Source organism: Mustela lutreola, chromosome X, assembly GCF_030435805.1.
Source record: "Mustela lutreola isolate mMusLut2 chromosome X, mMusLut2.pri, whole genome shotgun sequence".
Taxonomy (NCBI): domain Eukaryota; kingdom Metazoa; phylum Chordata; class Mammalia; order Carnivora; family Mustelidae; genus Mustela; species Mustela lutreola.
The window spans coordinates 94,067,948-94,080,852 of record NC_081308.1 but is presented as its reverse complement, the minus strand read 5'-3'; the positions used below and the strand labels follow the sequence as shown (position 1 = coordinate 94,080,852).

The window sequence follows — 12,905 nt, the reverse complement described above, 5'->3', positions numbered from 1 at the left end:
AAATATTTATTAATAGAATACCACAGTTTGGTAACCAAGTGTTTTGATGAAATATTTCATTGTATAGAGCCAACTGTTAAATCTAAAAGCTAACTATGCCCCACCATTTCCCCCTGGATATCTTTACTCTTCATAGCATGTGTGTCTTTTCTATACCCTGTATTAAATAACAAAAATTAGCAAATGAAGTCCCCTTCTACCAGATGTCTGTCCTGCGTCACGTTCAAGCAAGTCAATCCAGCAATATTCCAGAATAAGGGAACTCCTAGTATCTTCTTGCCTATTTTGGACTGCTTGCTCCTTCTCCAAACACATGGACCCTTTAACCTCACTGGGATTATCTTTGAAACACATCCTCTATTACTAGGTGATTTCCAAAAACCAGGTACTCGTTAAGTTCCAATTCACTAAGGCTCATGCATATTTAAATAAGCTCTGTGGCTCTTCCAGCCACATAAAGCTAATCATGCAAATAACTTGACAAAACGTGAATCTTGTACTAGCTTCCTAGGCTTATGGCTGTTTCCTTCCACTATGCTTACAAATTTGGACCTAAGTAGACTCCTAACCATTTTTATCCAGGGAAATCATTGCTGGACTTTATCAACCTTATCTAAGATGCCATTGATTTCAAGACTCTCCAGTATTTTTGGTACTACTGAGAAAAGCAGGGAGAGCCTGTTCAAGTATGATTTGGCATCAGTTTAGGATCTAGGCCAATCTCAGGGATATTAAATTGTGAAAAGTAAGTTTATCTGTGAAGAGATGGTTTCAAGGGCCGTTGCCTTTTCTCACTCCTCTTCAAGTGCCTGGTGACACATTTTTAAGGTATAATTTAAATTAATGGGTCGACCCCTCTTTCTGAAAACCAACTGTCTTTTGGCTTACCTGCCTGCTGAATCCAGCACTTTGGCTAAAGTTTCTCAAGGTTAAAATTTCCAACATCTCACTGGAAACCTCACTGCTGGCTCAAACAGGATCTCGTGGGTGTGAGTATGTGGTAGGCAAAGAACAGGATGGGCTAGAGAAAGGACAAAATCCAGGTTGTCAACCCATTTTCAACATTCTAACGTGTGTGTTTTTTGTTTTTTTGTTTTTTTTAGTTTGAAAAACTTCGTATGGTAAAGAAACAACTTCTCCAGTTAAAAAAAAAAATTAAAAGACCTTAAAACAAGCTTGAGAAAACTTGACACAAGGCAAATTTTATTTTATTTTTTCAAGTTACAAAAATATCATAGTCAAAAAATACAGTCTTAGTCCATACAAGAGTAGTTCCAGCCATTTAAAACGTCTACAGAGTTTGGAAAAAGCAATGTATATAGAAGTCTTAAAACATATAATATCACCACTCAATTCAGTTATTGCTAGTTATGTGCAGCTTTCACTTGAGACCATTCTCTTCAAGGCAAAAGGCAGTGTTCGGGCACTGACTGTTGCCTGCTCAAGGTGTAGGTTTAGACGGCCAATCCAAAGTTAGAATGAGCTCACTTTGAGTAGACCTTATATAACACGTAAGTTTTGATCAGTACTACAAGAGGGTGTGGGCTACATTTCAGTTCCATCCCTTCCTCCCATATTTAATTCTATTCTTTTAACACATCAGAAGTAAAATGTGTAGTTTGGGGCAAGAGTGAATGAATTGCTGGTTTTCAAAGCAAGTGATGAGAAACCCTAACTTTGAGTTGTGATGGAGAAACAAAGCTGGCACATTTAGCATAAAAACATTGAAACAATAAACACAAGAAAGGAGAAAAATCTAAAGTTTAACAAACACCAAAGCTAGCTTTTTCTCTTTAGATGTTGAGATGGAACACGAATCAACTTGTTCCTCTGAAGTCTAGGAGCTTATGAAAATCTGCTGTCCTCTGTTTTCTCTTTAAAAAGGCCAAGAGCTAGCCACATGACAGGAACATGCTTTCAAACAGTTCTCAGTCAACAGAAGAACGAATCATCAAATTAAAAAATTTTAACTTTAAATAAGGAAGAAAAGAAAGAAAACAAAACAAGAGCAATCGACAGTGTAAAACACAGAGAACAAATCACTGACTTTGGGGGATGGGTAATACATAGGAGACTTTTGGCCTGAAGTTCACATGGAAGACTTAGAAGCTAAGAGTGTTCCATAGAAATATTGATGGCTTTGTTTCCCACTTTCCTGTCAGACCCTGCAGGGTCAGCATTATTGCTGACATCTTACCCCCAGAAGTTCTTGAATAAATCTGAGACAGAGATTGGTGATAAGTATGAGGTGAACTGGAAGAACCTTTCAAAAGCATTCTTTGAACAAAAGTGACACTCGGGACCATTTTGGCAAGGATAATTTATGACTTAAATCCTCAAAATAGGCTACACTTTTAGGAGGTAGAAAACAAGTACCAAAAATTTACCATTTGGCCGCCCTCCTTAACTTTTGGCCAACCTTGGATCCTCTCCATTTCTCACTCCCCATTTTCCCATTGAAGCTATTAGTGCTACTACCATTCATTACCTAAAGTTATAAACTTGGAGCTGCCAAGAAAAATCTCAAGTAGTTTTGTTTTTAAACCACTGAGTGTATCGAATACTCAAGTATCAACTGGGAACATTTTAGTAGATTAATTCACTCCATAAGAAAACATGCCTACATAAAACAAATACTTAACATGAAAAAGACTACTGAACATCTCTACATGCTAATAAGTCAGAGCATCTATGCAAACCTAAATTAGTAATGTTTTCATGAAACTGATTTGGATAAGCCTTATATTATAACTGCATTACCAGCATTTACTGAAAATAGGGATGTGTCTCACTAAAAAATTAAGCTAATAACAACAACAACAAAAACTCTACTTCCTCCCAAATAGTTACATTGTGCTGATATCCCATAGATAGTATTATAAAAGGGTTTCATTTTTGCAATAGGCTGGGCTCACAGTGCATGTGTTAATACAGAGACCACGTGTGCAATATTATCACAAGAATGTCATTAGTGAAATGTATATAAGGCATGTAAAAAAACTCGCATTAAAGCTCTTAAGGGCAAGGATCCAAACAGGCAGCCACTATAAAAGGTGCTGCTAGGAATAAAAAAGTATTAAAGAAAACAGTTTCAGCACATACTAGTTTATAGTGCTTCCATAATAAAATGAATTACTTCACATAAATTTATGTTGCTGGAACTAATGGACCAAACAAGAATGGACTTCTGCCCCCTTTTAACTACTAGCCCAGTCTTGGAAACGGAAGCAGTCACTTGCAATCTTCCACACGGTGTTGGTAGGAGTCGACTGGGCAGTCAGCAGGAAGTTCTGGTTGAAGTAGTGTTGTTTGTTTCCATCAAACTTCACAGTTCCACTGGTCACAACAAGAACTGTGGTCTGGGCCTGAGTAGCTTGCTCTTTACCCACATAAAATAAAAAAAGAGAAGAGGTCACAGTTTCTATCTCTGAAGAAGTAGATCTTCAGGCTTAAATGACATTGCTTCTAACAACACAGAAAAAAAAAGTTTCATAAACTTTCTTTACCTTGAGCATAACCTTGAGCATGCACACCCAAAGGCAGAAAATGAAATTATTGTTTCAAAGCATATTAAAATTATTTTCAGTCCAGAAGGGGTTTGGGGACTCTAATGAAGTGCTTTTTGCACAGGACCATTTTATTTCTCTATTTATTAATATTTCGTTGTGTTTCTAATAGAACTTTTTCGTACTTTGCCTTCTTAAGTTATTCTTTTTCAGAACTAAAATGGGGAAAGAAAATCACCCCGAACTACTACTTCTGACGCTTAGGACCCCATCTAGAGGTCAATCTTACATATCACATCAATCTACCTTGAATCAAACTCTTGCCAAATAATTTTTTCCTGTAGCAGAATAAATTTCTTCTGTGAAATTTCAGTAGGTTGTAAAATAATAACATTAATCAGAAATTGGTATAATTTTTCTCTGGAAACATTCCAAGGCACAAAAGGGAGTTGTTTATTCAGGGACGATAGATAATTCAGTTCTCTCCCAACAATCAAAAGCACACTTAACCTCAATTTCTCACTCATTTTTAATAAACCATAATCACACAATCCAACAGAAGGCTAGTGGTCTTCTGGAATTAGATGCACCTAAAGGAAAACCAATAATTTAATCTGACTGCTGAATTTTTCATTTTTAACATGCTCAAAAAAGTAATTATTTCTATTGCTACAAGTTGCTTGCTGCTTTTGGCGTTCAAGCTTAGTGCTCACTAAAGGAAAACAAAAGAAAACGTTGAAAGAATGTGATCTTACCATGCACTGGTTGGCAATCTAACATATTGACCTGGAACTCACTAGAAGGCAACATCTCAAAAAAATTAGTTAGGGCTTCCAGCCCTGTAACAACATTTCCATTCCATATTAAAGTGGCCTTGTCCAGATACAGCCTGGTCAGTGCCTTAAAGAGGAAAAAAAAGGTAAAGATTTTGTTTCTAGGGAAGCATGTTACAGAAATGGATCAAGGGGCTACAGGTGACATATAAACATTTCCATAGTTCAACCTCCATTTCCACTCCCCTTGCCCCCTCCCCCTGGAAGATAATGTGAGCAAAGAAGGTATCTGACTGATCATTTTGGATTTAACAGAGACAATTTCACTTTAGCCATGAAAACACTTTGCACCCAAGAGGGTTTTGAAGTTTGGGTTTCTTTTTCTTAAAATGAATTAAGATGAGTTTTAAGCACATGCAGCCCCAGACCAGGTTTAGTCTCCCTCCGGTTTCTAATTCAGAGAATTAAAGTTGTAGATCGGGTTCTACCTGGCCACTCCAACCCCAGTGTTTACGTACACGTGAGCCATTTGATGTTTGAACCATTTAATGTTGTATGTGTTAGGAAGAATTCTTTTAGTACTACTCAAACACCTATTTTGTTCAAAAGAATCACAATTATTTGCTAGTGCAGGTCTTTGCTAAGTCATGTAAATTAACGCCCACATAAGGCAGAATTCAAGAGTTAACCCTGTAGGAACAGGAGTTAGTCACAGGAGGTTAGCTTGTCACAGGACAGATTATTTGCTTAATCCTAAAATTTTACTTGGATGCAAAGACCAGCTCCTTATCTTGACTCTGGTAATAAAACTATGTTGTCTTTTTTTTTGCTACTTTATTTTTGAAAGTAAGTTTATTGTGCAAGACACAATAAACATCTATTGTCAGGTCCCTTGTCAAACATCAGTACCAGAAACTTCTTTTATCTTCTGCCAAAAAAAGAGAAATTTTGTGAGATTAATTTCTCTACCTGCAGCATAAAGAACGTGCTCTAAAGCAGTCCTATGCTGATAAGAGGCTTAGGCAAGACTCCAGCACATACTGAAACAATTACTTCGAAGATATGACTCAGGGATAAATCAGAACAAATAAGCTGATGACATGAGAATTTCCTCTGTTGAAAACTAAAAGTATCCAAACCATGTGGGCCCTATTTGTGAGCTTTAATCAGAACTTACTACAGCTGTGAGCTTTAATCAGAAATTACCAATACTGGAAATTAAACAAGCAAACCAAGGAACATTCCCTGTAATGGCAGACTCCCTCACTAACACTAATGCTGTTTACTAGCACTAATGCTGTTTAAAGCATATTGCATGAATGATGGGATTAAAAAGGTAATATATTTAAGTAAACATATGTTAAGCCCCATGTCAAGTGCAGTAAGTTACTTCTCACTTACCACCATAAAAATAAAATAACGTTAAGAGAGGTTAGCAGTTTGCCCAAGATCACAGAGTTAAGTAGATGCAAAGCTGAGAGAGGATCCCAGAACCCACACTTCCATAATATCAAACCCATCCTTCCCTAAACAAAGCACTTTTAAAGAACAAGTCCACAATTATCACTTATGCAAGCCTGGCTAAGAAAAAACAAAAGACAAAAAACCCAGGTACTTAACAAAGAGTAGCAGAGTCCAAAACACTCACCCGTCTTCTTTTGTCCATTGTCTCATAGTAAATATTGACAAATTCCTCAGCAGCTCTACATGCCTGATCTACATGAGTCTTAAAATCCTAGGAGAAAAAATTCAGATGTGTACATTACCACCCCTCCAACCCCTAACAAACAGAAACCCACCAACAAAAACTAATGATTTATTTCAGTCAGTCTGTACCTCCATACACAGTCCATATTCTTCTGTATAAATTAAGACATTATAAAGTTCAGGGATCAGGGTGCCTAGGTGGCTCAGTGGGTTAAAGCCTCTAACTTCAGCTCAGATCATGATCCCAGGGTCCTGGAATTGATCCCCACATCGGACTCTCTGCTCAGCAGGGAGCCTGCTTTCTCCTCTCTCTCTCTCTGCCTACTTGTGATCTCTGTCAAATAAATAAATAAAATCTTCCAAAAAAATAAAAAATAAATAAAGTTCAGGGCTCAAGTTTCCAGTTTTTACATTTTCTACCATTTTAAAGCACGTGTATTTAGGACATAGTCATCCCTCATTAGTGTTCTCATCTTAAATTGGAATTGATAATCTTTCCTTGGTAACCGGTGCTGTTTAAGTACTGTAGGTTTCCAGTGTTTTACAAAACATTAACCTTAATAGAAATGATGTGGTCTGAACCTTAAAAAAGGCGGGGGGGGGGGTAGAGAGCTGAATCAGAAGTTATGACAAGGAGTTGCTCAGTGGGGACAAAATAAGAGTACAAAATAAAGGCCAACGAAATACTTGAAAAAGTACATACACAGGAAACTTCCCCACATTATGTAAAAATTCACTGGCATTGCTAAGAATTGCAGAACGGAAGAAGAGAAATGCTATTGGGGTTTTCTCCTGCCGGATGATTAGTAAGTACCTTTTCCCCAGCCATTCACGGAGCCCAGCCTATTATTTGAGTTAAGAATCTGTCAGGGGATGGAAAGTTATTTGTAAAGGGAAATAATGAAGAATAAAAGATCCCAAGCCATAAACAGACCCCAACATTCCTGCCTCTCGCGAATTCCCATCTCGGAGTCCTTTCCAGGAGAAAGACTACACAGACGCCGGGGTTTGGGGGGCGGTGGGGGAATAGGGGGGCTACGGACCAAGAGGGGCTACAGAGAGGGAATCCCGCCCCCGGAGCCCAGCGGGCCAGGCCCTGATTCGCCACTGCACCACGTGACCGCCAGGCAGCCCGCCCCAGCGCCCCTCCCCTCAGCTGCCCAAGCCGCGGCGCCCCGGCACCCTGCTGCGGCCCCGGTACTCACCACGGACGTGGCCATGAGCGAGCCCGAAGCAGCCTGTTCTGGCAGTGGCGGCGTCACTACCTCTTCACGTGTCCGGCGCTCTCGGCTGCTGCAGCACCAAATATTTAGGAAGACAGCTAAACCCGCCAAACGCTGAATTCTCTACCCGCCCATTCTCCCCCGGAAGTAGCTCAGTCCGTTGTTAAAAGCACCCCGATGTTCCCACCTTAAGTACACGTCCCTTCAGTTCCGACCGTACCCTCCTATCTGCCTTCTGTATTCATTTGTTAGCTATTTATCTAGTTCGGAGGAGAAAAAAAAAATCCTCGGCTTTCAAAAACGAGATACTCTAACCGAAAGTATCCATTTTCCTAGCGACATGGGACAAGCAAAGATCATCTAAACGATCCAATAGCGGAGCTTCTTTGCTCCAAGAGGCGGGGCCAAGGCTAGCCGAAGACCAATGAGAAACGCGAGGAGACCTGCTAGCTCTGTAGCCTATAGGAAAAAGGGGTGGAGTTTGGCGAAGTAGGCAACCACTCTGCGCATGTCTAGTGGAGAAGGATTTAAAGTTCTGGAACATTCTAGAAGAATCTACCCTCACTGAATTGAATCCCAACGGTCTCAGTAGCATTCCTAAAATTATTCACAAATCACGGATTTGGTTATCTGCTATTTATTCATAAGGAAAGGCTTATCAAGTTCCTTCATTCTAACATACGGTTTTTGTCTCAGACTGCAAATGAAGATTAGTATACATTGCCATTTACCCCCTTCTGCAACCGACTCTCTAAGAATAGCTAGAATTTTACTGCCTGATGACCATGAGCAAGTACTTTTTCTAAGCATTTTAATCTACATTCACTTATTACTTCAATAACACTATGATGTAATCCTCTCCGGTTTATAGCTAAGGCACAAGTTGATTAACCTGTTCAGGGTCACAAACTACTTAGGGTTCAAGCTCGAGAGTTGTAACTACCATTAAAACCTGATTTCACTCTCTAGCATCCTTTAAAACCATTCACCTCATAGGCACTGACAAATTCTGGGTGGTGAAATCAATTAGATACTCTATAGCCTTACCACGAATAACTGGTTTCTGGCTCCTCATCAAAATATTCCCTTCTTCGTTGGTATCTTCCTGAGTCTCCGCCATGAGACCAGTCTCTCCTGAATCTTCTCATATTCAGGCGTTATTTTTTCTCCCGAACTCTCCGCTGTTCAGACTAGCTTCAACTGCAAATCCACCCGCCTTCTTCCTTTGCGCCCCTCTTACTGGCGTCACTTCCGGGGGCTGTCTCTTATTTAAAACGTCCCTCCTCCCACGTGACTTCAACTGCTACCCGTATGCTAATGACTCTACATAACACGGCTCTAGCCGCCCCCCTTCCCTGACCTCCAGTTACGCATATGAAATTTTGCTAGATATGAACACCGGAATGTGCTACAGCTTTCTCAAACTCATGGAGTCCAAAATTTAAATTCCTTATTCCTCTGCACGTCCAATGTGTATTCTTTGAGTCATCTATGTTCAAATACTTGGAATTTTTATTTGTAGCACCCCATCATCGTAATTCATTTGTTCATTCAAAAAATAATAAGCATTTAGTATGGACTACCACATTATGCAAGGTTCTGAATATAGAGGGGTAAAAAAATAGACATGATTCATATGCTCATAAAGTTCACAGTATAATGGGAATAAAAGACAATAAACAAAATATTAATGTACTACAGAGGAATTCTAAGTAACTTGTTCAACTCTTATTTTTTTAAGCAACCTCTCTTCCCTCCCTCCCCTCTCCTCTGCTCCTCTCCCCTCTCCCCAACCCACCCTCCTCTCCCCTCACCACCCCTCTTCTCCCCCATTGCTTCTGTTCAGCTCTGTTCCCCCTTCCCTTCTGCTTCCCTCCCCCACTTCCCCTCCCCTTCCCTCTCTCCCTTCCATTCTGCTCCCTTCCCCTCCACTCCCCCCTCTCCCTTTCACCCCCCTCCCCTCCCCCACCCTCACTTTCTCTCCCCAGTCCACAAACATTATCACTCTTCTCATTTTTCCAAAACTTTCCTAATTTTTAAAGGCCTATCTTGGTTTGGTCTCAATTTGCCTTTCCAGACTTCTCTCCCATTATTCACCAATAGTGGCAAAGTTAATTACTATGGTTTGCCAAAAATGACTCATGTTTACTGCTTTATAGGTGATTGTATTTCTTAATTAAGACTTCAGAATATGGGGGCACCTGGGTGGCTCAGTGGGTTAAGCCTCTGCCTTCAGCTCAGGTCATGATCTCCGGGTCCTGAGATCCAGCCCCACATCAGGCTCTCTGCTCAGTGGGGAGCCTGCTTCCCTCTCTCTCTTTGCCTGCTGCCCTGCCTACTTGTGATCTTTCTTGCTTTGCCAAAGAAACAAATAAATAAAATCTTAAAAAAAGAGAGAGAGTTCAGAATATGTGTCTGGCATTCATTTTAATTTTGTTCAATCCTCAGGACCCCTGGAGAGAGAGATATTATTATCCAGGTTTTGAAGAATTTAAATGGCAATTCAAAGAGGTTAAGTAAGTTGGCTAAAATGACACTGCTATTGGAGTTGAGATTTCAACCCACAGCTGGCTGGTCCCAAAGTCTTTGCTCTTAGACACTGCTAGCCATGCATGTGCTTAAACTATGCTTATTTTGAAGTGGTTTTTTTTTTTTTTTTTTGCCTACATTTCTACCTGCCCAAAAGGCTGTGACCTGTCCTATGGCCATGATGAGTATCTATTGGTGGTGAGCAATAGCGCTGGGGATTAGAGGAGTTTTGGGAGTACTGAAAGGGGACAGCTGAGCTAGAGGTGGAGCAAAGCCTCCGAGGTTTGCACTGAATGTTTGCACAGAATTGTGTGTACCTTCACTGTTGTGCTACACAGGTGGGAGGCTGGGAAAACAACATAGGAAACAATGTTGGACTCTCCTTGGGCAGAGCAGCAAATTTAAACCATATGAGAACGATGTTTGGGGGAAAAATGGGAACCAGGCAAAGGAGACACAGAACTGCTCTTTGCTCGATGGTTGTACAGGTGTAAGAAGTGGGGAGGCTGAGTAGGAAGGGTGTGAAAGGGCTTTTCTTGGAAGGCCAAACAACATCCTGGTTAAGCACATTGTTGTTGGGACCCGTATGGGTTTAAATCCTGGCCACGCCGCTGAATAGCTCTGTGACCTTGGCCAAATCAACTAACTATTCCATGCATCAGTCTCCCAATTTGTAAAATAGAAATAATAATATTAATACATGTTCTGTAACACTGTTGTTAGGGGCATGCAGTCTCTGCTTGAGGAACATTATTTTCCCCTACCCATGGCATAGATAATGCAGACAACTATTTGAGAGTATGAAGCTGAGAAATATTAGGTAGCTTTGGTGTATCGAGAGGCATCGGCATAGCTCAGGAGAGGCTTGGATGCTCTGTAGGAGCAATAAACTGGGTTGATTCGGACTGCCTGCGGCAGTGCTGTGCAGCCATTTTCCCTGGTCAGACATAGACCTAATGGGATTAAAGCTGTTTGGAGTTACTACCATCCCTATCTGAATCTTCACCTTTCCCTGGATTTGAGATGGACTAGTCTAGAACAATCAGAAAAGTGATCCAAGCAGTCAGCCCCTTCCTCTTAGGTCTCTGATTGGTGATCAGCCTGTTTGCATTAAGTCTCATGCCCTACCAACTAAGTTAGCTAGGCACCTTTGGCTGGTTCACATCAGATAGTACTTCTAAAAACAGATTTATTGAGATGTAAACCACATACCCTACCATTTACCCATTTAATGTGTACAGGTCAGTGGGTTTTAGTATATTCACAGAGTCATGCAAGCATTGCCATGATATTTTAGACCATTTTCAATGCCCTGTAGAGAACCTCTTTCCTTCCCATTAGCAGTAACCATTCCTCATGCCCCCCACCTCCTGGCACCACCAATACACTTCTGGCTTCTCTGGATTTGCTTATTTCGGACGTTTCATAAGAATGGGATCATACAGGGGCACCTGGGTGGCTCAGTGGGTTAAGCCGCTGCCTTCGTCTCCGGTCATGATCTCAGGGTCCTGGGATCGAGTCCCACATCAGGCTCTCTGCTCAGCAGGGGGCCTGCTTCCTCTTCTCTCTCTCTGCTCGCCTCTCTGCCTACTTGTGATCTCTCTCTGTCAAATAAATAAATAAATAAAATCTTAAAAAAAAAAGAATGGGATCATACAATATGTATCTTGACACAGTGTTTTCAAAGCATGTATCCATACTCCTGTTCCTTTAATTGCAGAGTAGTATTCCATTGTATGGATGGACCACATTTTATTTATCCATTCATCCACTAGTGGGCATTTAGGTGGTTTCCATTTTTTTGGATATGATAAATAATGTTTCTATAAACATCTGTGTAAGTTTTTGTGCAGATATGTTTTCAGTTCTCTTGGGGAGATATCTAGGAGTGGAATTGCTGGGTTGTATGGTAAGTTATGTGTTAAAAAATAGAATTCATCAGAGTAAATTTTGAAGATCTTATTGGTTTTATTCAATAGTTCATGAATTGGGCAACATCCAATCTAGCAGAGAGAAAGGAGCTCTGAGGAGCTGTGCAAAATCAAAGATTTTCATAGGCAGAAGGGAGAGGGAACAAGGAAGTTCTACTAGGCAAACAAAGCCTATTGGTTATGTCATGTTTACTTTCCTTTAGGGTATGTCAGGGGTCTATGGGGAATGTCACCTAGCTAATGCTGATCAGGCAATTCCTGATTGACTGGTTTGAGATTCCATTCCCCGGAGAGCCAAAACTGTAAGTAAGTTAAGTCTTGGTTAGATGATGTGGGGCTTAGCATAAGCAACTTCATGGGGGAGGAGCTGTTGTCTTGTTTTTAACCTGTTTAATGTTTTAGGGACCTGCCAGACATTTTTCCACAGTGGCTACACCATTTTACATTCCCATCAGCAATACATCAGAACTGTAATTTCTCCACATCCTTGCCAATACTTGTCATTATCTATCTTTTTTATTATAGCCATCCAAGGGGGTGTGAAGTGATATGGCACTGTAGTTTTGATTTCTTTTTTTTTCAAGATTTCATTTATTTATTTGTCAGAGAGAGAGATCACAAGTCAGGAGAGAGGCAGGTAGGGAGAGAGGGGGAAGCAAGCTCCCCGATGAGCAGAGAGCCCGATGTGGGGCTTGATCCCAGGACCCTGAGATCATGACTCGAACTGAAGGCAGAGGCCTAACCCACTGAGCCACCCACGTGCCCCATGGTTTCGATTTCTATCTCCCTGATACCTCATGATCTCAAGCATCGTTCCATGAGCTTATTGGCCATTTGTTTATCATCCTTGAAGAAATGTCTCTTCAGATCCTTCGTTTATTTAAAAAATTAGCTTGTCCTTTTGTTATTTTGTTTTAATTATTCTTTACATTTTCCAGATACAAGCCCCTGATCAGATATATGATTTGCAAATATTTTGTCTCATTTTGGGGGTTGTCTTTTCACTACCATGGAGCCGTGCTCGAGATCATGAGTACATTCAGTTACATGTCCTTATGGGTGTTCAGGGGTCTTTCTTGAATACATGCTCTTCAGATTTTTGTAAGTGTTTGCTTAATTTCTAGAGTTCTGGACAAGTTAATCTTGACAACGTTTGTCTGTGTTTTCCTTGCTTTTATAGGGGTGTGAATTTACAGAGATCTTTACTCGGCCATTCTAGAAGCTCTGTCAGATAGC

At 40.6% G+C, this 12,905-nt stretch overlaps 1 protein-coding gene across 2 annotated transcripts; it reads right to left on the bottom strand.

Moving 5' to 3' along the window:
• Positions 1-1,176: 1,176 nt before the first annotated feature.
• NXT2 (nuclear transport factor 2 like export factor 2) lies at positions 1,177-8,430 on the bottom strand. Of its 2 annotated transcripts, none has more exons than XM_059157947.1 (5): positions 8,257-8,430; positions 7,192-7,279; positions 5,928-6,014; positions 4,262-4,406; positions 1,177-3,379 (listed from the first exon to the last, which is right to left on the bottom strand). In XM_059157947.1, exons 1-5 carry the CDS (start codon positions 8,355-8,357, stop codon positions 3,198-3,200), a joined length of 603 nt encoding a protein of 200 aa, XP_059013930.1. In that variant the 5' UTR covers positions 8,358-8,430; the 3' UTR covers positions 1,177-3,197. The 2 variants fall into 2 exon arrangements, with proteins under 2 accessions (XP_059013930.1, XP_059013931.1); XM_059157948.1 differs by lacking the exon at positions 8,257-8,430 and adding an exon at positions 7,397-7,567.
• Between the last annotated feature and the right edge of the window lie 4,475 nt (positions 8,431-12,905).

Bases quoted from the DNA above. Each gene is read 5' to 3' on its own strand.
- NXT2 (XM_059157947.1), bottom strand. From the start codon at position 8,357: ATGAGAAGATTCAGGAGAGACTGGTCTCATGGCGGAGACTCAGGAAGA. The intron at 7,280-8,256 runs GTAAGGCTATAG...TTGGTGCTGCAG, and splicing joins CCAGAAACCAGTTATTCGTG to CAGCCGAGAGCGCCGGACAC. The intron at 3,380-4,261 runs GTAAGATCACAT...ATGTGGGTAAAG, and splicing joins AGATTGCCAACCAGTGCATG to AGCAAGCTACTCAGGCCCAG.